This window comes from Diospyros lotus, chromosome 13 (assembly GCF_014633365.1).
Source record: "Diospyros lotus cultivar Yz01 chromosome 13, ASM1463336v1, whole genome shotgun sequence".
Classification (NCBI taxonomy): Eukaryota; Viridiplantae; Streptophyta; class Magnoliopsida; order Ericales; family Ebenaceae; genus Diospyros; species Diospyros lotus.
The window spans coordinates 684,861-709,435 of NC_068350.1; the positions used below are offsets into that span (position 1 = coordinate 684,861).

A 24,575-nucleotide genomic window follows, 5' to 3' on the forward strand; every position below is an offset into this window, starting at 1 on the left:
ACATGAGGAGTTGGAACCGTGGCCATGGCAGTCGCGAAGCTGCATTGCAGTAGCTGGCCCGCAACGCAGCCGGCTTCGAGGGTGGTATGGCGGCCTCTGGAAAGGTCGGGGGAGGGCGGCGGCGGCAAGGCCAGTTGGTGCAAGGGTGGCTGCGGGCGGTGCTAGTTCAGCCGCTGGAAGAAGGAGTAGGGGAGAGGAAGAAATGAAGAAGAAGAGAAGAAAAATGAATGAGAAGAAGAAAAGAAAAGAAAAGAAAACAAAACGAAGAAAATAATAAAGGAAAAGAAAAAAGAGATAAAGGATGGCTGGTTCGCACATGGAGCTGTGCGCGGGTGTAGTGAAGAAGGAGCAGAGAAGATGATGAATAATAGAAGAAGAGAATAATGAAAACAAAAGAAAAGAAAAGAAAAATAAAGAAAATAATGGGAAAATCCTAGAAAAAAATCTTAAAAATAGGAAATTATGTTTCGATGATATTTCAAAAATTTTGGAAAGAAAAATTGTTCGAGCACGCGTTTCGAGATCAGTACACGCATTCCGAGAAAGCCAGAGAAGCCAAGTTAAGGTAAGTAAAATTTCTTAAAAAATTCTAGAAATTCATGAATATTATTTTATGAATTTTCATAGCGAAATATTTAAAAAATATTGAATTTGAATTTATTGAGCAAAAATTATGAAGAAATATAAAGAAAAATTAAAGAAAATACAAGAAATTATGAAAAATATATTTTAATGCTTATTTAAATAATTATGGTGATTATGATGTTTTGAGGCTTAAGTTGAAGTAACTTGTGTAAAACGAGGTTGTGCACGTATTTCGATGCAAAGCACGAATATTGAGGTAAGTGATACTCCCAAACTGGAATTTAGTTTTATGAATGCTTGGTTTGTAAGTGATTTATGTTTAAAAACCCGATCCTCGGTAATGTTTTCATCATATTGACATGCCCCAATATGTATCCATCACGTAGACTGCATACATGACATGACTATAAAATGCATATGTATATGTTGATATCATTGATCACACGCTATGAGGCCGTAGAGAGTACGAACTGGCACCGCTACTTTTCCAAAGGTGCCCCCAGACACCCCGGCTTTGAAATAGGTGGCCGTAGAAATGGTAGGTAGCATAAAGGGTGCAGTTGACACCTACGATGAGTAAGACATTGCATACACACATGATAAAGCATTATGTACCCTTACTTAGATGATTCATCATCTAACTTGGGCTTTATCCCTAGAATATTCAAACGTTTCAGATGGAGATTGTAGCATATACAAGGATAAATGAGGCATGGAATGACATTTAGCATAGTGCACGAGGAATATAATGTATGTTATGTAGTCCATGTATTTAAGTTCTGCTACTTTGAATTCTAAACGTTTTGAGAACTATTGATGTATATCCTTATGGTAATGAAGATGTAAGAACTGATTTATAATCAATGTTAAGATGTCAAGTTTCGATCATTGCTTCCGCATTTGATGTTGATAATGATTATCTCTCGAGATAAATGATTGAGAATTATGGGACGGATTCGAGAAATTATGTGGTTTAGCATTAGTTTGAAAGAAAAAAAATTGAATCATGCTAGATGTACATCACTTTTGTATATCTTGGGCTATACAATGAGGTATTATGACCAAAATACCCCTCGCCTCACATGCGCCTCATGATAGATTTTTTTGTCATTAGTACACCTTTATGTAGCCCAAGATGTACACAAAGGTGTACCAATAGCATTTTCCAAAAAATTTATTGTCCCACAATTGTCCGAACTTTATAACGCCCAGAAAAGTGGGGCGTTACACGATTGATATGAGTCGTCTCAAACAAATAATTAAATTCAACTCGACCTATGTCATTTGATACCTTAACTTTTTACGTTACATGAAACACACTTTATATTATGCAAAATATATTTAAACATGACATTTCTCGTCATCCCAATCATTACCTTAGGTGTCATTCTCTTTAGGTAATATTTGTTAATCCATATATATATATATATAAAAGGATATAAAAATCATTATAAACAAAAGTTTATTTCACTGTATTTGTTAAATTTATTTATAAATATGTTATATGACTTCTTATTTTAAATTTTTTAGATAAATTTATCTATTTTTTATTCAGATAAGTTACATTTGACCTTACAAATAAGTTATCTTAATGCAATCTTATCTTATCCATTTTAACAGACACTATCTTAATATATTACATCAAAATTATTCTTATTAAATCATAGTACTGTATGTTTTATATTTTAAAAATTATACTAACATTCATTATTAAATAGATCTTAAAAAGTTTGTGTAAGTTTAAAATTTACTAGTATTTAGGGTGACGTAAATTTAATAAATAGAATGATTTAATATAACCTTAACGTAAATTTAAAATGCACGGCATTTTATTGGGTTAAGATATAATTTTTATAATCATGTTATGTGATAGATATAGAGTTGTGTAAATGGTCAGTTTAGTTACTGAATCAATCGAAATTGAATAATTGAATCGCTATACAAAATTGAACCGAATCAATTGAACAAACTTAAAAATCGAACTAATTGAAAACTGAAAAAACCAAACAAAATTAGTAAAAATTAAATCGATCAAATAAACTAAACAAACACAAAAATTACCAACACATACTGAACTAATTTTCAGCCTCACTGTTGTTGCTGGCCACCTAGTTGGCTAGCGATTCCAATGATTAGAACCAATGTTTTAAAAATTGGACTAGGCCAATCGGTCAGACCGGTTTAACCGGGAACTAGTGGCCTATCTGGTTTGATGTGGCTCAAAAAATTGGATGACTTTCAACCCGATCAAAATACGGTCTGATCGGTCCTTTATTTTTTTCACTCCCATCACTTAGTTTTAAATTTTTAATTAATTATTTAATAACATATATAACAATTATATATAAAATATTAGTTAATAATAATATTTCTCATAATATTATATAGAGCACTAGTATTTTAAATATATATTAATATATATTTAATTAAAATATATATATATACATATATATGATATCATTCAGTCAGACCAACTGACTCATGACCCAGTTAATAGATCGATTCATTATCCAATCTGATTTTCAAAACATTGATTAGAATCGATAATTGAATTCTCCCAACCACGATGGTTCATATATTTATTAATGAGTTTGATCAAATAATTACTTTTTTTAGATTTAAAAATTAATGTTATTGTCAAAATATTCAAAACTTGTTGTTGGAAAAACGTTGTCGGCCACAATCCACAGTGGATTTTGACGATTGGAATTAACCACTGAATCAAACTTGGCTTAGTGACTCACATACTCAAAAATCAAAATGATTTATTGGTTGGATTTTAGTAGATATATGTTTCAATGTATATTAAGTGTCGTACCTGAGTTTTTTGGGCCCTGTGGTGAAATGTAAAAATAGGCCCTCGAAATGTAGCTGCTGAAAGTTGAAGTAGATATGGAGTTAGAGCTTCTGATAAGCAAATCTGAAAGACTGAATCTGATGAGCCAATCAGCAATTGAGAGGCAGCGAGCCACTAGCGATGGAGCAAGAGGTATCGAGCCACTAGCCACAACCCACATGGGCGAGCGACGGAGCAATAAGCCATCGACCACGAGGGCGAGGCGAGCCGATAACGACGAGTGACCGCCAATGAGAGGCGAGAGAGTGAGGGCGAGGGCAAAATGTGACAAATCAGCAAGAGGAGAGAGAGGCAGCAAGCGACCGGCAATGAAGCAATAACGAGAGATGATGGAGCAGTAGTGAGAGATGAGGGCGAGGACGAGGTGTGACAGGGCGAGAGAGGTAGGACTAGGGCAATGAACGAAAGAGAATGAGGGAAAAGGGTTGCGAACTTTGTAGACGGGAAATGGGTGGGCGGCTAGGCCTGGGCAATGGCTCCGTACAAATAGGGATGTTTTCAATTTATAGGGCGTTAAGTAATAAAATTTCCATGGGCCATGAGAGAGCCGCCTCATGGGCCTCATGAAAGGTCCAGCCCTATGTGTATTATCCATCCACAGGAAGGTTGTTGGAAACTTACTGAAAGGCTCAAGCCCACATGCTATGAATCGCTAAAGGAAATAAAGACAATTTGAGACAATGGTGGCTGTCAAGGTGGCATCAACAAGCGAGCATGATAATACAAATCAGATGAAGACATAAATGCTAGTAATGATGGTCGATGGGAACAAATGTGGCTATTGTTGATGTCCGAGGTAGAGAAGAGTCGGTGTTGGCATTAGAAGGAGCGAGAGACGAAAAGAAAAGTGATTCCTTCCATCATTCTGTCTAAGGAAAGTGATTCTTTCCATCATTCTGTTCTCATTTTATACTAGGCTCGAAACAATATCATTTCTCTAAGTTTAATCGATTTAATTAATTCAACTATTTCTAACTCACAAATTGAAATGTCAAAAAAAAAAAAAAAAAAAACTGAACTTTCACAAAAATCAAATTGATCAAAAAATTTGATTGATTTAGTTTAGTTAAATCAAAGTTTTGCATGACACTATATATGGAGAGAGAGGGACATTAATTAATGGGAAATTTACTTTTATGGCTATAAATTTTTTAGGTTTATTTATATTTTTTAAATTTCAAGATAGAACGTTAATTATATGAGTGGCACTATATTATCGTACTAATATCATCTCGCATATGAAATAAAAATTTCCCAAATTTTGTTGGTGAGCTCTCAATCTCTTCAAAAATTTCCCAAATCCTCCCAAATCCCAAATCCAATCCAATAATATTATAATATGATTGGATTAATAATATACCTTTTCAACCGAGGCTTCTAGTTTTAGCCCTCTTTCAAAACCCTAATCTCCTACGCAGTTGGCCGTTCGTTGTCTCCAAGTCCCAACCTATAAATCCGATCTTTCCCGTGGACCTTTGCATTGGGTTGTCAGGAAAAACGAATGCGATTCCAAGGATTTCCTTCTGTTTCCATGCTGAATTTCCCGTTGAATTGAATTTTCTGGGTCATTTTCTCTCGTCGGGGGTTTTCTCCAAGGTTCAAACATGGGGAAAAATCAACAGTACAAAGCTATGCAGAGAGCCAGGCTGGGAGCGAGCAGCTCGGCCCCCACTGAGCAGATCGAAGACGGCATGGTTCGTACCCTTTCATACTAACGCCTCTTTGTCATTTGAATTTCGGACCCGACATCTTTGCTCCGTTATCTTATTATTTGCCTGTAATTGCTTCCGTCATTGTTATCTTTAATCAGAGATTTTTGTTTGTCTCCTTGAGTGAAAATTAGGGGCCGTAATGGGGGAGCTGGACAGAATGCTAGAGTAAAATCAACTCGTGTAATTTTGCTTGCGGTTAGTGAGCGTGTTGGGTCTTCGTGTTTGATTGATTGGTTCTATCAGACTTGTGAAACCGTTTAAAGACCCTTTACAATTTTGAATTTGTTGGCCCATTATCTTGATGAAATCGTGAATTGCTTCTCCGGAAGTCTCAAAGAAGTGAATTCTGAAATCTATAGGTGAAGGAATGCTTCTGATGGTTGTTGCATTCAGCATAATTGGTCTTCTTGCTGGTCACCCATGAGCGTACCATGCTTGTGGTCACAAGTTATTCACCGGGCAATATGCATAGGGTATTTTTTTGGGTTAAAATTTATCTTATAGACTGATTATACCAAACTGGAGCCAAGGAAAGAAAATTCTCAATCTCGGTGTGCTTTGTTGACTATAGGACCGATTATACACTCAATAAATCCCACTTCCTCTTAGCCAATTCACAACCAATAGAACAGAAATAGACTGACAGATATCAGAGGAAATCAAAACAATAACAGAAAGTAAATGAGGCAAGAAGACTTATCCTGGTTCAAGCACTCCCTTAGGATAATATGCCCTACATCCAGACTGCCGAAGACCTGACAGAATCCACTAGAAAGCAATGGAATTACAGAACTCCCTCTCACACACACTTGGCTATCAACTGTAGCCTTCCCTCCCGCGAATACAAGGACCAAGCATAGCTCTCTCTCAATTCTCTCTAGAGACCGTGCAAGACGTAGAAAAGAATGAATGAATGTGCTGATCGGGAACCTATCCGCCTCTATTTATAAGGGATAGAGGTGGTTACAACTGGGGACTAAAATGCAAATATAAGAAATAATGGGACTGCCGGTACTAACTTATAAAAGTTAGTTTCCGTTACATTTTAGACTCATAAAATATAAACATACAAAATTATTCCTAACTACATTCTAAGACCCTCTCCCGAGAATTGAATGCTAACTAATGCAAATCCTAACATGCTTCTTGACTTGCGTTTCTGAGTGGTGAGGTCAAGCTGAACTTTTGGTTCCATTGAACTTTCATTTATTTGGTGACTTGCAATTCATCTTGTAGAGAGCTTGGGTTGGAATTAGATTTGAACTGGTGGTTCAAAGTACAACTTAAATGGAGGCACTGGATCTATAAATTATATTCCTTGGGAGGGACTAGATTTGGTAAAATCAGTCTGCGCTCCTTTAAAGGTATAATGGTAATAGTTTTTTTAAGCAGATGTGTTAAGGAAAGGTTTCTCCCACTTGCTGCATATCGATGTAGTTGATCATATTGGTACTCATTGAGAAGTGTAGCGCACTCTTTGTTTTGATCCCAGTTTATATAACAGTTAATATAGTTCATCCAAGTGTTTTCCTTTTCTATTTAGATGCTCAATAATCAGTAGATGACAAAGTCAGTTAATACGTTATTTCTAATTGATACTCCTTAACCTTTACACTTTTATCATCCAATCTCAAGGTTGTTTGCTGGTATATTTTATTTGAGTTTCTGATCTTCCTTCAAATGTTTAGAGTAGTGTTCTTGGAGGTAAATGCTTGATATTTAGTTTATTTTTGTTGTCTTGTTGGTACTATATCATTTTAGTGCTAATTGCTGATGAGTCCTAGCCGCAACAATGTAGAGGCAATGCAATGGAATCATGCTATTTAGTGTTGTATGGGCTTACAAGGTTGAACAATGTTGTAAGAAGGATTGCCATCTTGGTAGTAGTATCTTTCTTCTAATTGCAAATGATTGTTAGAAAATCTCATGGCCAACAAAGAAACATACTATTCCCCAATTTGAAATTGTACATCTTATATATTGAAAAGCACATACAAAGATATGGATACACACATATATGGATATATACATTGGAGATAAAATGACGTGAGGAAAAACTTGAGGATACGAGTACTATTGGGACTTGGGAGAAAACGATATTTTTATTAGTAAGCAAATTATAGTTGGAAATTGCATAAGGCACAACACTAATATAATCATTATCATCAACTGCACATTATCATAACCAATTTAATGTCGGTGGCACGACATTCATAACGTCAATTGACTTCTAAAAGTCACATTGACCATACAAATCCATGTGAAAGAACAATGTGGCAAAAGTTTATGCTAGATGCCCTTCCTAATGCAACCCTCTAGCGAGGGAATGATGAGGTAAAGTTCTAACACCATCTTTATATTGGATAGTTTCATGAGATAGTGGTGAATGAAGATAAATAACATGGTCATGTTTAATCATATAGTTGATATTGTAAAACCAATCTATGCTATATGGAAACACAACTTAACATCTATTTCATATTAAAAAAGATAAATTCATATGAAAAACATTTAAGTTAATGTATTACTACCATTAAAAAAAAAAAAAAAACTAATTGTCATCAATTGTTTGCAAAAAATGCTAAAATAATAAGTATTCTATGTTTCACTTTCAAGTAAACTCAATTTTATCCAAATCATCACCCTTGGAAATGTCTTCTAGTCTGTTTAACATATATTTTGATGTTTCCTCAAGTCATCATCAGTGGACATGTCACATGGTGTGCATAACATCAACTATTCACCAAAAAAAAAGAACTATTAGAAAAGGTATTCTAAGTTTCAACTTTCAAGTAAACTCAATTTTTAACTAAATTATCACTCTTGGAAATGTTATGTGGTATGCTAACAATAGCATGTAATTATGATAGTTCCCACTTCCCTCAAGTCATCACTAACGAACATGTCAACTGTTGAATCCTTTAGATTCAGCAAGATGTTCTCTCGTTTGTATAGAGAACTTGGCGGGAATTATGTAGGAGAAGAGGTGAATTAGAGAAGGAGGGGGAAAAATTAGAAAATGAAATGAGAGGGAAAGAGAGAATAGAGAGGGAAATAGAACAAAAAATTGTCAAATGATATTCGTTGCTCTCAATGTGGTAGGCCGAGTGTATATGTACTCGGCCCTAGCGGAAGTTAGCGCCAAAAACGATTGCCACTTTTGCATGCAATCAGTCTCGAATCTTCACAATTACAAATCCCTACTAGCTTCTATTGTTTATTACAATTATACCCCACCCCCTTCGGTACACGATAGTTTCCCCTCCCCTTAAGCTAATTATTGTCCTCAAGAATGCTGAGCAAGCTGGCCGCGTTTGGGAACTGTTGGAGGAACTCTGGTAGATACTCCCAAGTATTATTGTTGGAATACAGTGAGGACCACTACACCAACACTTGGGTGATTGGGGCTCCTTGCTGAAAAATCACCCGTTTGTCTAGGATGGCTACTGGAGTGATGGCTGGTTCTTCTTCCCTGAATGGAATGGGAATGGTTTGATTGGCCACTTGGTTCCCAATTGCTCCCTTGAGTAAGGACACGTGGAACATGGGGTGAATGTGTGTTCCCTCGGGCAGTTTTAGCTTGTAAGCGATTGGTCCCACCTTGGCAATAATGGCATATGGTCCAAAAAACTTGGGGCTTAGTTTAGTGACAGGCTGCTTCGATAGAGTTTTTAGATGGGGTTGACTGAGTTTGAGGTATACTTTTTCTCCTACCTCAAACGTTCGCTCACTTCTCTTTTTATCTGTTTGTTGCTTCATCCGGTTTTGAGCCTTGGCCAATTCAGTTTTCAAAGTTTGTAGGATCTCTTGCCTGTTTTGTAGATAGGTGTCTGCGACTACCACCAGTGTTGGCTCCCCCATAGATGGTAGTAGGCTGGGCTTGTATCCATATAATGCTTCAAATGGAGTCATCCCGATGGACCGATAGTGGCTGGAATTGTACCACCATTGCGCCAAGGATAACCACTTATGTCACTCATTGGGCTGCGTAAAGCAGAAACACCTTAGGTAGGTCTGAAGGCACTGGTTAACTCGCTCAGTTTGGCTATCAGTTTCCGGATGGTAAGCTGTGGACAGATGGAGCTTAGAACCCAAGGATTTCAGTAACCCTTGCCAAAATAAACTAGTAAACACCTTGTCCTTGTCAGAAATGATTGTTTGAGGCACCCCATGTAACTTCACTATATTGTCCAGAAACATTCTAGCCACCTCCTGTGCCGTGAATGGGTGGGCCAAGCTGATGAAGTGGCTATACTTGGTTAATCGATCCACCATGACTAGGATGCAGTTCCTCCCCTCTGACCGCGGTAACTCTTTAGCAAAGTCCATAGTTATATCAGCCCATGCTTGATCTAGAACCCCTAATGGTTGCAGAAGACCAGGCTTAGCTACTGATTCATGTTTACACCTCTTACAAGTGTCACACTGCATTACAAACTCCATTACTGATTTCTTTAATCTTGGCCAATAAAACACTTGGTTCACCTTGCAGTAAGTGTTTTGGATGCCTGAGTGCCCCCCTAAAGGTGAGTCGTGCATGGTTTGGAAAATCCTTTTCTTCAAGACATTGTAGTCTCCTATCACCAATCTGCCCCAATACCGTATCAAGCCATACATATAGAGTACCCTTGCTTGCTGTTGTTGTCCAGACTTAGCTGTTCCAGTAACTCCCTTGTCCACGCTCCTTTAGCATAGCTTGCTGTCACCTCTTGGTACCAATGTTGTACTGGTTGCACAATCTCCCTCCTCATAACGCCTGGATAAAGCATCGGCAGCCACATTTTCTTTCCCTCTTCTATATTGAATCACAAAATCCAGCCCCATCAGCTTGGCCATCCCCTTCTTTTGCAAGTTAGTGTGCAACTTTTGTTGAGTAAGGAACTTGAGGCTCTCATGATCTGTTCGGATTATAAATTGCCCCCCTTCCAAATTGTGTCTCCATTTTCCCACTGCCATCGGCATAGCTAACAACTCTTTATCATATGTGCTGGGCCCTTGATGTCTTGGGGCTTAAGCGTGACTCATGAAGGCTAAGGGTTGACCCTCTTGAGATAACATAGCTCCTACGTCGGTTCCACATGCATCGGTCTCCAGGAAAAACGACTTACTAAAATCAGAAATACCCAACACAGGTACTTCGCACGTGGCTTGCTTCAACTGCCCAAATGCATTTTCTGCCTCTTCATTCCATTTGAAGTTATCCTTTTTTAATAATTCTATTAGAGCTTGCTTATCATCCCATAATTCTTCACAAAATGCCTATAGTAACCCCTTAGCCCCAAGGACCCCTTCAAGGATTTGATGGTCGCGGGTTTAGCCCATGCTACCATAGCTAAAATCTTCTTGGGATTAGTGCTAACTCCAGCACTGGAAATCTCATGCCCCAAATACTCAACCTGCTTCTGGGCGAAGTCACATTTGGACCTTTTAATGCATAGCTGATTGAGTTTAAGGATGCTAAATACAATTCTAAGGTGTTTAGAAAAAGTTGGGCTGTAGATTAATATATCATCAAAGAATACTAACACAAACTTTCAAAGATAAGGCTCAAAGATGTGGTTCATTAGGGTTTGAAAGGTTGCTGGTGCGTTAGTTAATCCGAAAGGCATTACTGTAAACTCATAATGCCCATGGTGGGTTCTAAAGGTTGTTTTGGGTATATCAGTTGGGTTCATTCGGATTTGATGATAACCGGATCTTAGGTCGAGTTTAGAGAAAACAGTTGCATGGTATAGTTCATCTAGGAGGTCTTCAATGATGGGAATGAGAAATTTATCGTTGATTGTGATGTGGTTAAGTTGGCGGTAGTCGACACAAAAATGCCATGTTCCATCCTTTTTTTTAACTAAAAGGACGGGGGATGCAAATGGGGTTTTGCTGGCTCGGATTATAGAGTTGTCCAGCATTTATCTTATTAAGTTTTCAATTTTTGTTTTGAGCTTTGGTGGGTACCTGTAGGATCTTATATTCACAGGTTCAACATTTGGTTGTAAAGGGATAGAATGATCTAACGGTCTTTGAGGAGGTAGGTCCTTAGGTTCTGCAAATAGATCCCTAAACTCCATAAGTAATGCATCAAGGGAGGCCAGCTCATGTACCTGCCATAGGTTTGTGGTTGGCTTGCTGTTGGCTGTTAGGCACTGACCCTCTTGTTCTCCTTGTTCCTCCGTATTCTCATTGGTCTCGATCAAAAATAATTGAGCCACTTGGGAAAACTTACACTTCAGCAATTTTTGCAGCCTCTTTCCCTTAATCAGCTTGTAGGACCCCGTTTCCATATTCCCATGAAGTGTAACTCTCCTGCCTCCCTTTTCCAGTGTAACCTTCATCTTATTAAAGTCAAAACTGATAGGACTGATCCTCTCATCCAATCAACTCCCAAGACTATTTGGCACCCCCCCAGCTTCAGCAATCTCAGGTCGGCTTCAAACAATTCTCCTTGCATTGTCCAATAGAACCCCGTGCAGGCTGATCTGTTTAACACCCTGCTTCCATTAACCACCGTAACTGCTAAAGGTTGAGTGTTAGATAACTCGCATTTCAATTTTTTAGCCGTCCCTTCGTTAATAAAGCTATGGGTACTCCCACTGTCAATTAGGACCATGATTGTTCCTTCTTGCACCGTTCGTTCCACCTTGATTATCTTGTTACTCGCCACTCCTTTTATGGCATGGAGGGATATCATGTCGTTGTCTTCCTCCTCCCAATCGTCCCCTACGGCCATCGCTTCTTCTCCTGCGTCTTCTTCAATCTCCCCTCCTTCCAACAAGAGCAATTGCCTCTTGCATTGGTGTCCGGGGAAGTACTTATCCCTGCATCTGTAACAAGCCCCCGAGGGTCTCCTCTGTTCATTGCCTTTGCTTCCTTGCTATCCCAGATTATTAGGTGGTAGTGGTGGCTTTGGGACTACCCTCTGCTTCTTTGTTGCCCCAGATTATTAGGTGGTAGTGGTGGCTTTGGGACCACCGCCTGCTTCCTTGTTGCCCCAGGTGGTAGTGGTGGCTTTGGCATGGTCCCACTCCTATACATTTCCTGTCGTATACATTTCCCTTCCTGGCAGTGAGGAACCCAAGCCGTTGCCCCTACTCTGACTCTTCTGTTTCTTTATCAATGCCTCCACATTTAACTCCTGAAACAGAACACTCTCCACTGCTTCCTAGACCGTCCTGGGCCTTGTCATCTTAACTGCTGATCTGAGTTCCTCTCCCAACCCGCTGATGAAACTTGACACGAAATAGTGTTCGGTCAAATATGGATTCCTACTGAGCATCATCGATTTGAGCTCTTCAAACCAGAGCTGATACTCCTGCACTGATCCCCTCTGTTTCATTTTATTAAACTCCTCAACTATATCCATAGTCCTCTTCTCGCCGAACCTCTCACATAATCCCTTCATGAAGTCGTTCCAGCTACATTCTTCTATCACTCTTGACTATCCTTGATACCATATGTCTCCTATGTCATTCAAGTAAGCCATCGCCAGATTAATCTTCTGCTCCTCGGACACTTGATGTATTCCGAACAATTTTTCACATCGTTGGATCCACCACCGTGGCTTGGATTCATCAAACACTGGAAGTTCCAATTTCAAAACTGGAAAGTTGTGGTGGTTAGAATTGACCTGGATCTCATGTCTCCTATCCGCGCCATTGTTCTCCATTGCCACTGCCCACCATCCTCTGTCCAGAGTGCCAACTCCCGGCAATATCGGTTCTGATCTCTCTCGCAGGGGAAAATCTGGAGACATCTTCATCTGCGCTTGGCTCGAAAACATGAGCATGAACTGCTGCATCTGATCACGCAACATATTGTTCTGTTCTCTCATCTCATCTTTGATCTGATTGCGCATATCCCCACGCAATTGTTCTGAGGCTTTCTCCATCCTTCGGTCCACCACCACTCCAGTCAAATCCTCTATCGATTCAACTCTAGCCTGCACGTCCATCACCGTGGCCGTCACTTGCTGAAGCTGTAGTTCCATTTGCTTCATACGAGTGTCATCCGCCATTAATGAAACTTGTCAAAGTTCGGGGGCCAAGATCAGTGCTCTGATACCAATTGTTGAATTCTTTGGATTCAGCAAGATGTTCTCTCGTTTGTGGAGAGAACTTGGCGGGAATTATGTAGGGGAAGAAGTGAATTAGAGAAGGAGGGGGAAAAATTAGAAAATGAAATGAGAGGGAAAGACATAATTGAGAGGGAAATAGAACAGAAAATTGTCAAATGATATTCGATGCTCTCAATGTGGTAGGCCGAGCGTATATGTACTTGACTCTAGCGGAAGTTGGTGCCAAAAACAGCTGCCACTTCCGCATGCAAACAGTCTCGAATCTTTACAATTACAAATCCCTACCAACTTCTACTGTTTATTACAATTATACCCCACCCCCTTGGGTACACGACATCAACATGGTTTGTTTGACATGTACTTTACATGTGCAATGAGGATGTATTTTGATATGGATTTGACACCCATCTTGAAATGTCTTATGGTTCAAAGCATTAGTCCGTGTCAAAGGAACTATCTAATTTCATTTCAAATTGCTAAAAACATAAGTCATGAAAATTGTTTATCATGGGAATTGTCCACAAATTTTGTTGGTTTTGCATCTTTTGAATAACAATTCCTAGTACTTTTTTGGCTTTTAAACGATTAGGATGAAGAGTGCTTTACTACAAAAATCATAAAAGTGCCACTTAAATTTTCTATTAATACATCAAGTTTTTAGTGCAAGGATTGTCTTCTTTAAATTCTATGAAGCATGAAAGCTTCTATGGAGGGATTAAGAGCTCATTAGACACTTCCAAATGTGTTGGACTTTTGTTTAGACATGTTGTATCGGTTGAGAGTAAAATAATAATATAAAAGATAAGTTAACCTTCTATCTACTAGCATAAGCTTTTACATGAGATGATGGCTAACAATTTAATATGGTATTAGTGTGGGCAAAGATCTTGAGTTCAAACCTTACCACTAACTCAATACTTCATTAGTTGCACGTGTTTTGGACTAGTTATGTAGTGAAGCTAGACCACATGCGAGGGGGTGTGTTGAGGTTAAAATTAATAACATAAAAGAGAAGTTAATTCTCTATCTACCAGCTTAAGGTTTTAGATGAGATGGTTAACAATTTTATAGTATCATTTCAATTTTTCTTGTCAAATGGACACTTCATAGACACTTAGCACAATTTCAACCCCCCCCCCCCCCCCCCCAAAAAAAAAAAAAAGAAAAAAGAAAAAAAAGAAACGGAGTTGAAAATCAAATTATAAAATAAGAATAATGCCAATTTCACATTACTAGCCCTCTTTCCTATCTCACTTTTTAGTTTCAAGGATTTTGAATTTCATGACTTTTGCCTTGTTTATGAATAGAGTTTTTTCAAAATATGTATTCCTCCTTCCTATTTCACTTTTTAGTTTATGAGGATTTTGAATTTCATGACTTTAGCTTGTTTATGAATAGAGTTTTCCAAAATATATTTTAAGAGTTTTAATCACACTTATTCACACTTACTTCGTATTATGTACAACATGGGTTGTTTTGATATGTACAAATAAGATACATAATTTGTTATTGGACTAATTATTGTCTATCCCTTTCTAGTTTAGATTAAACACATAATTTTCTTGTATTTACAAAATTCAATTCCCTTTTTCTTTGTCTTGAAGTAAAACATAAAACAGATTTTTTAAGATTTAATGGCATGTGTTTCATGCACGAATTTGATCCATCAAATATTTAAACCTTAGGAGGGTCATGCGTTTCTTGTGAAAATTATAGGGAAGTTAATTGTCAAGTTTTTTTCTTTTTTGGTCTTTTCCCAATTCCGTTGAGGACCATTAATATTACACTTTGGTCCAATCTGTAAGGGTTTTGTGTCTTGGCTTTTCAATTACATGTGGATTATGTGTTCTCATTCAAATATAAGGGGACATTTTTTTTTAAAGTTATGCTTTTATAATTTGACATACTTCTGTCAGTCATGTCTTAATATTTTTTAAAATTGTCGTGTTTGTGTTTTTGTGTCTGTATCTATGCATCTTAGCATTCAATTAATTTAAGTAGGAGCTTATTGATTAGAGTTCTAAAGAAATTGACATTGAAAGCCCTTGGCAAATAAATAAGTTGTTATACTGTCCTAAATAACTGCTGTAGGCTGTTTAGTTGTCTTTTTACTTAATCTGAGAAAGATCTGACTATTTCCTTTTTTTTTATATTTCAATATAGGTATTCTAGTGATTTTCTCATTTGCTTTCTTCTTGTCTTTTGCACTTTGTAGTAGGAGTAAAGTTCATCTTGCTAAATAGTTCACCATGCTCTTATCTTATCTAGAATTTAAATTATATTTGTTGCGCCTATTTTGTTTTCCATTTCCTCTAATTGCTAGCTTTTGTTGCCGGTGGACTGGATTAGGTGATATAAATGGATAACTAATGTAGTTGTAGCCTAGATGCTTTCTCTTCTGTGCTTTTTCTGATGAGGACTGTCACAGGTGGATGGTTCTTTTCATTCACCAGAGTGGCATGCTGCTCGATTGGCCAGCCTCAAGACTTCTCACACAATTACTTGGGAAGAGTTCAAAAAGAAGCAAAAGGTATAATAAAAAAGTATTTTTGGCATGGTTGTTCTGCTGGTATCCACATTCTGAACCCACTTACTATTCTTGTTCTTCAGTATGAGTAGTCTTTCCTAATCTCTGAACTATTCTTGGAAAAGCTGTACTTAGTTGACTTTTACTTTTAAGTTTCTTCTTCTTTCCTTATTATTATATTTTTTGAAATTCCTCTCTTGGAAACTCACGTCATGTCAGTTGTAAAATGGATGTTTGACCATAGAGCTTGAAACTTTTTTGATCTGGCTCGTTGGATTTGCTGCTTTGGAGCTGTTAAATGTGATCATTCTGCAAAGGAAGGTGAAATATTTGAAATAGAAATAAAGGAATTCTTTTATTCTGTTTAGAATAACTACATAATTGCATGAAGATAGCATAATATCACATCCATCAAAAGGGACTCATCTTTTCCAAAGCATCAACTGCAATTTCATCTTCCTTGAGCAATGAGTTGGTCACTGCTCACTGGAAGCTGTGCATTGTTTAGATTTATTTTTAATTTTCTTTGACAGTTATTTGGTAATTTATTTTCCTTCTAGGGGGCCTTTTTATTCTAGAGAGGGAGGCTTTATTTAGGTGCTTGCAGATATTGGAAGGCTCTCACATGATTGCCTACTGCCTCTTTTGCAGATGGTTATTGGCTTAAGTCTAGGTTTTTGACACATGCTATTGTGCTGTGATTATGAAGCAGTGCTAGATTTGAAAAGTTTGATGATGGAACCATTGGTTCTGTTTGGATGGTGGCTGAAATTGGTACTTTTGACTGCTATAGTGGGTTGTAAATGTGGTCCTTTACCATTCATTCTTAAATCCTAATGGGCTCTCCTTTTGAAGTCAAGCCTATCTAGGATTTTGATGTTTGAGAGAAAATCTGTGGGAAGGAATTGGAACATTTCTCTACCGGTTATCTATTTACTTCTTCTATCTTGTTGGGATTAAGGCTTGTAATTGTTATTGCTGTATCTTGTTGGGTGGGGAACTATGGAAATACAAAATCATGCTAGAGAGCCACCAGATGTAGTGGTCTCTAGCTCTATGGTTGTTATTAGTACAAAGAGGAAATTTTGCATTGTGATTTCTCATTGGAAAAATAGGGGGAGGATTTCAATTCATTGCTTCAGGATGCATGCAACTGCTGGTGCAAGAAGTGTTTGGGTCTTCAACTGACACAGCTAGCTTTGGCAACACTGAAGAGGTGAATATTGTCAAAGGGGTTCCTTGTAGATATGGACTTTTAAGGGGTAAAATTGGACTCTTGAGGTTTGCAGATTTAATGAAAACTGTTCATGTAAGGAAATTTGGAATCTCTCAAAAGATTTAAGATTATATTGTGGATGAGTGGGGTAATGAACTTTTTGCATGAAATTTGGTATGTGGAGGTGCCTGCAAAGATTTGTTTCTCAATTGCACTAAGTTGAAGTGACAATTTCTTAGGCGTCATGAGCCAGAGCAATGTGAGATGTCATTTGTTTGTTTGTTAGTTATGTTATTTTTTTTTTTTTTCTGGGTGGGGTGGGGGAAGGTGGAAATTACCTGCTTGGGAGGTGAGTCTTTTAGGCCTTTCTTATAACTTCTTTACAGGAGTTGCATGTCTGGGACCTTTGGAATTATAGAGGCATGCAAATTTGATATGTGGTCAATGATTTCTTTTTATCATATGGGTTACTGAAGTCCTTAAAATGTTACTTTCTTGTTCAGTAAGCCAAATATGGCAAAACATAACAAAGATAAGTCGATCAACAGGGCCGAGTAGGAATTGGAGTTGACAAGACAAATTAGAGAGGAGTTTTAAGGGAAAAAATGTACGACTTCCTCTTTTGGGTCTTTGCTTCCATTTGGTGAAAACTGAAAAGGAAATAGGGGATGTTACCGTAGAGGAACATAGTTGGGTTTTGGGTAATTTTTAGTCTCTTAGTGTTTGTTTTGTGGGCTTTACATTTTCCTGTTTTCAGTTTCATTTTCATTACTTTGAAAACAAAAATAGGAAATGATGTTTGGGTTCTTATTTCATAAAATTTGAAAACTTCTCAAAAAAAAAAAAAAAAAAAAAACAAGAAATAGGTGTTTTTACAATTTCCATGCTGTTGTCGTTTTCTTCCCCCTCTCAACCCTCCCACCACCAGCTGCCAAGATCACTTGGAAGTCTGCCAGCCACTCGCATGAGAGTCACTGATGATTATGGAGGCCACATTGCGACTCTCATATGCACATTAGAAAAGGTTTTCCTGCTTGTCATTCCATGAACAAAAACATTCTGGTTGCATCTTTCTTTTTAATTTTCAGGAAAACACAAAAGACATTTTTACATTTAAAGTCCCATTTGGATTGTTTGACCAGTAGGAACCAACCTTGGAGTGTCCATCCCCTGCAAATACATAAGGTGCCCAAAAGTAGAAAGAAATCAAAGGTGGACATCGCAGAGCCCAGCAATTTTCAATTTGCAGCATTCGGTGATTCAAGTGGGAAAAAAATCTGTGGCAAGTCAAGGACCAAAGAAAGGGGTTCATTCTACAAACTATGTTCAGAACTCAAATTGGGAAAAAAAGAATTCCAGGTGACATTCCGGAAAACGATGGATGAAACCAAGCAGCAATAGCCATGGGTTTACGTGACCCCTTCATCTTCTGCTCAAATGGTGGATGTGGTGCTTGATTCCCAGCAGTGTGGGAGTTTGGTGACTAACTTTGCCTTTGGAGTCTCCAGTCACAATGATGTGAGCTACTCCTTCGGTGACTTGGGTCACTAGTGACAAGAAAGGTTATGGGAGGAAACGTGAAAAAATAAACAAACTAAAAACTGAAAACAAATAATAGTTGTCAAGCATTGTAGTTTTCATTTTCCTAGATGAAACCAAAGCTGGACACAAAAATTAAAATTGAAAATTGAAAACTAGAAACTGAAAGCTTTGTCAAATGACCCCTTATGTAGTCATCTCTATGGGAGAACCAAGTGATTGATTTCTTTGCATCTTCTATATTGAAGACATTACCTTATCAAGTGGGTTTTTTTTTTTTGGTATTCTCCATGTTAATCTTGAACTTCTGCAGTTGTACAAAAATATATATATTTTTTATTGACTATGATTTAAAAGAGGGCTTCCATGATCTCCAGATTACCACCATGTTAGCTGATGCTTATTTAGTCCCATACAACTATGGGCTCTCAAAAGAGACAGTGATCTTGAGATTGTTACTATTCGCTGATTTTCTTTCCCACGCTGACAGGCTTGACATGGTGGAGGGATTACAGACAGTTGCCAAAGTTAGGCTATGTATAATCTAGTGGGTAGATAAATATGAGAAGTGAGATTTGGAATTAAATCATGGTTTACAATGGCAATATGTATGTGACTTCAATCTTAGTTTCATTTACATAAAGCTATCTCCTCTCACCTTGTTGGGCTGGAAAAAGGAGGGACCTGTCAAGTCCTGTAACTTGCCATACTATGCTTGTCATAAAATTTCATAACCAGCTTACTGGTTGGGTTTTTGAGCACCTGGTTCAACTGAACTCCTGGCAATGAACCTGTTGGGGTTTTGTTATTTGGAACTTATTCTTGTCACCTAGAAAGCTTATTATTATTTTTAAAATTTTTCCTTTAATATCAGTGACACCTACTATTAAGCTATAGATTGGTATGCCACTCTCCCTAGGTAAGTATTAAATTTAATCCTTTACTCACCAACAACTTCCCCTGTAGCTAAGAAGCTTTGAGCAATAATCACATGATCTCATTAATTGCTAAACCTACACTATTCATGTTGTATGAAGTGATTCCAGTTTTAGAAAATCCAGGCCCTTGCTATGTAGTATATTTCTTTGTGCTCATGGTAAATATATTTTTGAACACAAATCCCTTAACACGTCTCTGTGATACTGACATTTAATGCATATTAAAGTTTCCATTAGAAAGTTCCAAAGAATTATAACGAGTACTATCAGAAACACCAATTGCCTCAAAAGTTGATAAAGGGCAAACTCTTCCAGTGGTCCATCATTTTCAACCACATCTTCGAGAGCATGTAACAACCTTTCATTTGCATACTTAGGTTTATGGAACTGTAGATGTTATACATAACTTCCCCATTTTTATTATATATGATACTCCTTTCTTCATTGGCTGACACTTTTAGTCTAGTTGGTTTCTAAGGAAGTATATCTAATGTGGTTATATTTGCATGTAGCTAGCTGAGAGTACCTATATCATAGATGATCAGCTAAAAAGTGTTAAACCTGTCCTCCGTGAAGAGAATGAAGCCAAGACATTAGCCTCCTTTAAGTTTCTTCAGCAGTTCATTTAATTTTCTTATAATATATTCATATTTTCTTCCTTGCTATGTAACCCGATAGTTAAACTGGTGATACCCACTCAGATAAACCATGGCTGTTAATATCATTTTCCGGGCCTTCACTCACCATTGCGTATATGAGGGTATGTACTTTGTAATGGATTTGAAACAAACCAAAAAAACAATCAAAAGGCTTGATTGGTTTGTATAGAAACATATGAGAAATTTATACATAATACACCCTAACTTTTCTCCTATAAATTAGGAGAGAATTTTGGTTCTTTATCCCCTGAAAACTAGGGGACCTATCTCCTAACTTTTAAGAGTAGATTTAACTTTAACTTTTAAACACTTAGAATTATCCATCTGTTTTCTACAACACACGCCTCCTCTCTTTATCTTCGGCCAATTCTTCCTTTTTAACTTCAAATCATCCAACAGGATTAAATCATTAAATCAGTACCTTTTTAGTAGCATTGACCATGATTGGTAAAACATGTTGAATGAGTGGTCATGATTGTGCTGTGTAACCTAGATATGCACAGAGTTCTCCTGTATGGCCACGACTTTACTTGCACACGATCATGGATATGCTTGGCGAATTTCTTAATATGCCAGCACTAAAAGTCTTAGTCAATGAATAACACAATAATCCATACTAGGTTGCCGACATCCTTGTGTTTGAGGGATGTATCATACAGTAGTTTCTTTCTCTATCTATATCTTGAGTGGGCCATACATGCATATCTTAATGCATATGCATGCTACTTTTCTGTCTATGCACATTAGTGGTTCTTTCAGCTCTTGGGTTTTTTGGCCTTGAACCGATACATGTTTCTTCTGTGAGCATTGAAATGTTATAGAATGGATGGAAAATATGATCCGAGCAGCTGGCTACATATTCTTTGTTGAGTTGAGCAGTGCTCAACTTGATACTCCACAAGCACTTTACTTCAACAAGTGTGGGTGGTATACTGGTACTTATGGCCAAATACATGGGGATATATGGAAATATTTTCTGATATTTTATTTTTAGAAATTTAATTTGGCTTATACTTTCTTGGAAAACAATTTTATGATATTTATGTTTATTTTGCAGCAAGTTCCAACACACTCCTTCTGTCCGTGTTCTAGTTTTTCTGGTTTAAATATTTTGCATATTATTTTTGTTTTGATAAGTAAATGCGGTGCTTAGGATATTTATTAGTTCCCTTGGAAATTTTATTTTTCAGGAAGATGAAATGAGAAAGGGGGAGTTAGAAGCAGATAAAGATAGAATGATGCGGGAATATAGGGCTCAGCTAGATGCTGAAAGGGCTGTCAAGCTTGCCAAGGGTCGAAATCATTCAAATAGTAAATCTAGTCACAAAAAGGGTACTTGTAGAACATTCTTGAAGGAAAAGTAGAACACTTATAATTTTCCCCTCCATTCTCTCTTGTTTCTTGCTCTCTGGTTCCTCTCATATACGTGCATGCATAATACATACATATATATATGTCTTCTTCTTTTGACTGTAAATTGTTCTGTGGGCAGATAAAGATAAGGACTTGAAGAAACGTAGCAGCAAAAAGAGAAAGGTGCCGTCAATATCTTGTTATTTATATTTATTTTCCTTGTCTTTTCCAGGGAAGCAGATTAAAGAAAAATTTACATAAATATCTTGAGGAATGGTAATCCAAAATTCATGTGTTTTACAAACATTGTTGTTGGGAATACTTATTAAAAGAGCATCTGTATTTTAAAGTTCCTATTATATTTTTTTAAACATCCAGTTATAACTACTAATTTCATGGTTGGTCGACTATCAGTAGCAGATGGAATGGACCCATATTTTTGGGCTAGATGGCCTGCCCCTTCTCTAGTAGTACTGAGATGGAATTATGTTTAGGGTTAACTTAGGAGGGATAGCCAGATAGGGTGGGCATGTTATTGCCTAGTAAGCCCCAGCATTAATTTTTAGGTAAAACAAGATTTATCATATGCTTGATGTACATATTAAACATGTTTAATTGCATAAACTTTATCATATTTCATATTTTTTGAAGGGCTTGCTTTCTCTGTGTTTTCCTGCAGAATGCCCATATTTTTATATAGGGTTTATGGCTTGTTAAATTTCTGTGCTGGTCTCTACCAAAAGAATTGATGAATAAACCACCTCAGTCCAGTCCAGTCAACTCATTGTAAATCTGCCATTTAGTCCAGTCCAATTCAGGTAAACAAACATTTTACCATGCACAGTCTGGTGCGATCAAACAAGAGATGGTCCATACTGAAGTCTAGTCCCCGCCCACTTAATCAATTCTGGCTTATTCATACCCTCTAACTAGCCTGGGTAAACTGTATCCTATGATGTTTTTCATATCATATGAAGAAAATTCCTACTTTCTGCGTTGTTTACTTGAGAAATCATTATTGCTGGAAGCTATCCTGCTTTCACTGTTCTGTTTTGCATATGTGGTGGGGATTGCAAAATTTACCTTCTAGCGTTGGATAGGCAATTAGCCTTTTCGTGTATGCATTGAAATGAAACTAGAAGCACAGCAGATTTGATGTCCCAAACAGTAGATGCCCAACAAGTCTCATTCTCATCATGCCCTGTCTTGCTCATGCTGGTGGTGTTCAGTTGGGCATGGATTTCCTCTCAGGGGTGTTATTGGGAGAAGATTTGCAACCTGACCCACTTGATTGTCATTTGATAAAAAGTTTTTTCTGCATGTATCATGCACTTGGATGTCTCCTTTTAGATCCATTAAGATGTGTATCATTACATCTGAATGATTGCAGCAGTGGAAGCTTACTTCGACATGAAATATGATGTTACCAATTTCTAATGTTCTCCTTACATTCTAGAATCATGGAAGTGGTATTAGGGAATTTTTATTTGAATAATTAAAAATGGCAGCTGTAGAGTGAATAACAAGCTAGACTTCATGTAGCCAACCCCGCCTAGCAGGGTGAGGCTTGATATGTAGTTGATTAAAGATGTAAACCTACTGCTAAAGGCTCCTGTTTTTTGTAGGTTATGAGGGACACAGCCTCATCCTGTTAGACAGGCTGTTCTTGAATTTTATTTGAGTCAGTATTGCCATTGCTTTTTTTGTATTGACCCCTTTTTCAAGGGAAGAATTTTATTGCTTACCATGATTGAACCTATAGCAGCTTTTTGACTTATGACACTGGTTGCCTCTGCTGAGTGCTGGAAAAGTATTCTTACTTGCATGTGATGTTATCATCCTATATGACTAAGTTTATGTCTTTTGTTCGCTCCTCCCCCCCTCTCTTCCTTTCTCCCTCTCTCTCTTGATGGACTGTTTTTGCACGTGCAAATAAATGTATTCTCAGTGTACTTGTTATACATTGCGCTTATTAACACAAAATGCTTGGCAAAATAATAAAGCTCTTATTTGTTGTATTACTGGGTTCTGGAAGTTAAAAAGTGAAATGTTTTGGAAGTTTCTCTGTAATTGCTCGCATCCTTATTTCCATGGACTAGTAGAAAACAGAGCCCCTTGTGAAAAACATTAGTTGGTTAACATAGTAGCTGTCCTATCTTTTAGATAAGTTCACCTATATCTAGGTAAGTGATGTCTTCTTATTCCTGCTTTGTTTGTTTTCTCTAGTCTTTTTCTGTTATATTACACAAAAGAGACTTGTTTTAGGAATATAATCTGGACTCGCATTGGAACTTTTCTTTGCAGCGTTCAAGGCGGTCTTCCGATTCAAGTTCTTCAAGTTCCTCCTCAGAATCTTCTAGCAGTGAAGATGAGGAGAGGGAGTCAAAAAAATCAAAATCAAGGTCGAAGAGAAGGAAGAAGGAGAAGAAGCGCAGGTCAAGATCCAAACACTCTAGCAGTGATGCGGAAGAAACCGGTGGGCCGGTGCCGCTTTCGAGATTCTTTGGAACTTCCAAGGGTTAAACGTGTGTGCCTTGTGATGTTGTATGTGTTGGTGGTCCTCTTGCCGAAATGTAGACAAGGGATTTTTCTCAACTCACTGGAAATTCGTCGCAGTTTCTTCCCTTAAAAAGATTCATTAGGTCTCTGTTTATGTTACAGTTTCTTTTACCATGAGAGAGGATTTATTTAATGCGTTATGGCGTTGTCTTGGCCTGGCAGGGAAGTTGTCTCATTCGTTGTCCCTGGACCAATGGTAGACGCGGATGGTGTAGTGAGAGTGGGGAGGGAAGAAGTTAAAAAGCTTAGTAGAGGGAGGCAGAGAGGCAAGAGGCTTTTGCCCTATCCTTGAGAGCTCTTGCTCATGGTAGAATTTGATGTTTCAATGCTCTATTTGGTTCTAATTGCAATTTCCATTTTGACTTTTACAATTACAAGATAAAATCTCAATTAAGCAGCTGTCTCCATTGTAGTTTAGCCAAATTGAGTAAAGATGTAAAAAAGAAAACATATTTCTGTTGTTTGTTATTGACATACATTTGCCCCTTTGGTGAGCAAAGCTTGTTTGTTAGTATATACAAATAATACGACTGCGATGAGTCAAGTCTCCTGTGTTGGCGTT

The 24,575-nt window shown here is 37.6% G+C and overlaps 1 protein-coding gene across 1 annotated transcript; it reads left to right on the plus strand.

The window, feature by feature from the left end:
* The first annotated feature begins 4,773 nt into the window (after positions 1 to 4,773).
* Positions 4,774 to 24,367, plus strand: LOC127787923 (uncharacterized). The gene is made up of 5 exons (XM_052315995.1): positions 4,774 to 5,136; positions 15,651 to 15,752; positions 21,292 to 21,433; positions 21,594 to 21,637; positions 23,759 to 24,367. Exons 1-5 carry the CDS (start codon positions 5,047 to 5,049, stop codon positions 23,975 to 23,977), a joined length of 597 nt encoding a protein of 198 aa, XP_052171955.1. The 5' UTR covers positions 4,774 to 5,046; the 3' UTR covers positions 23,978 to 24,367.
* Positions 24,368 to 24,575: the final 208 nt, after the last annotated feature.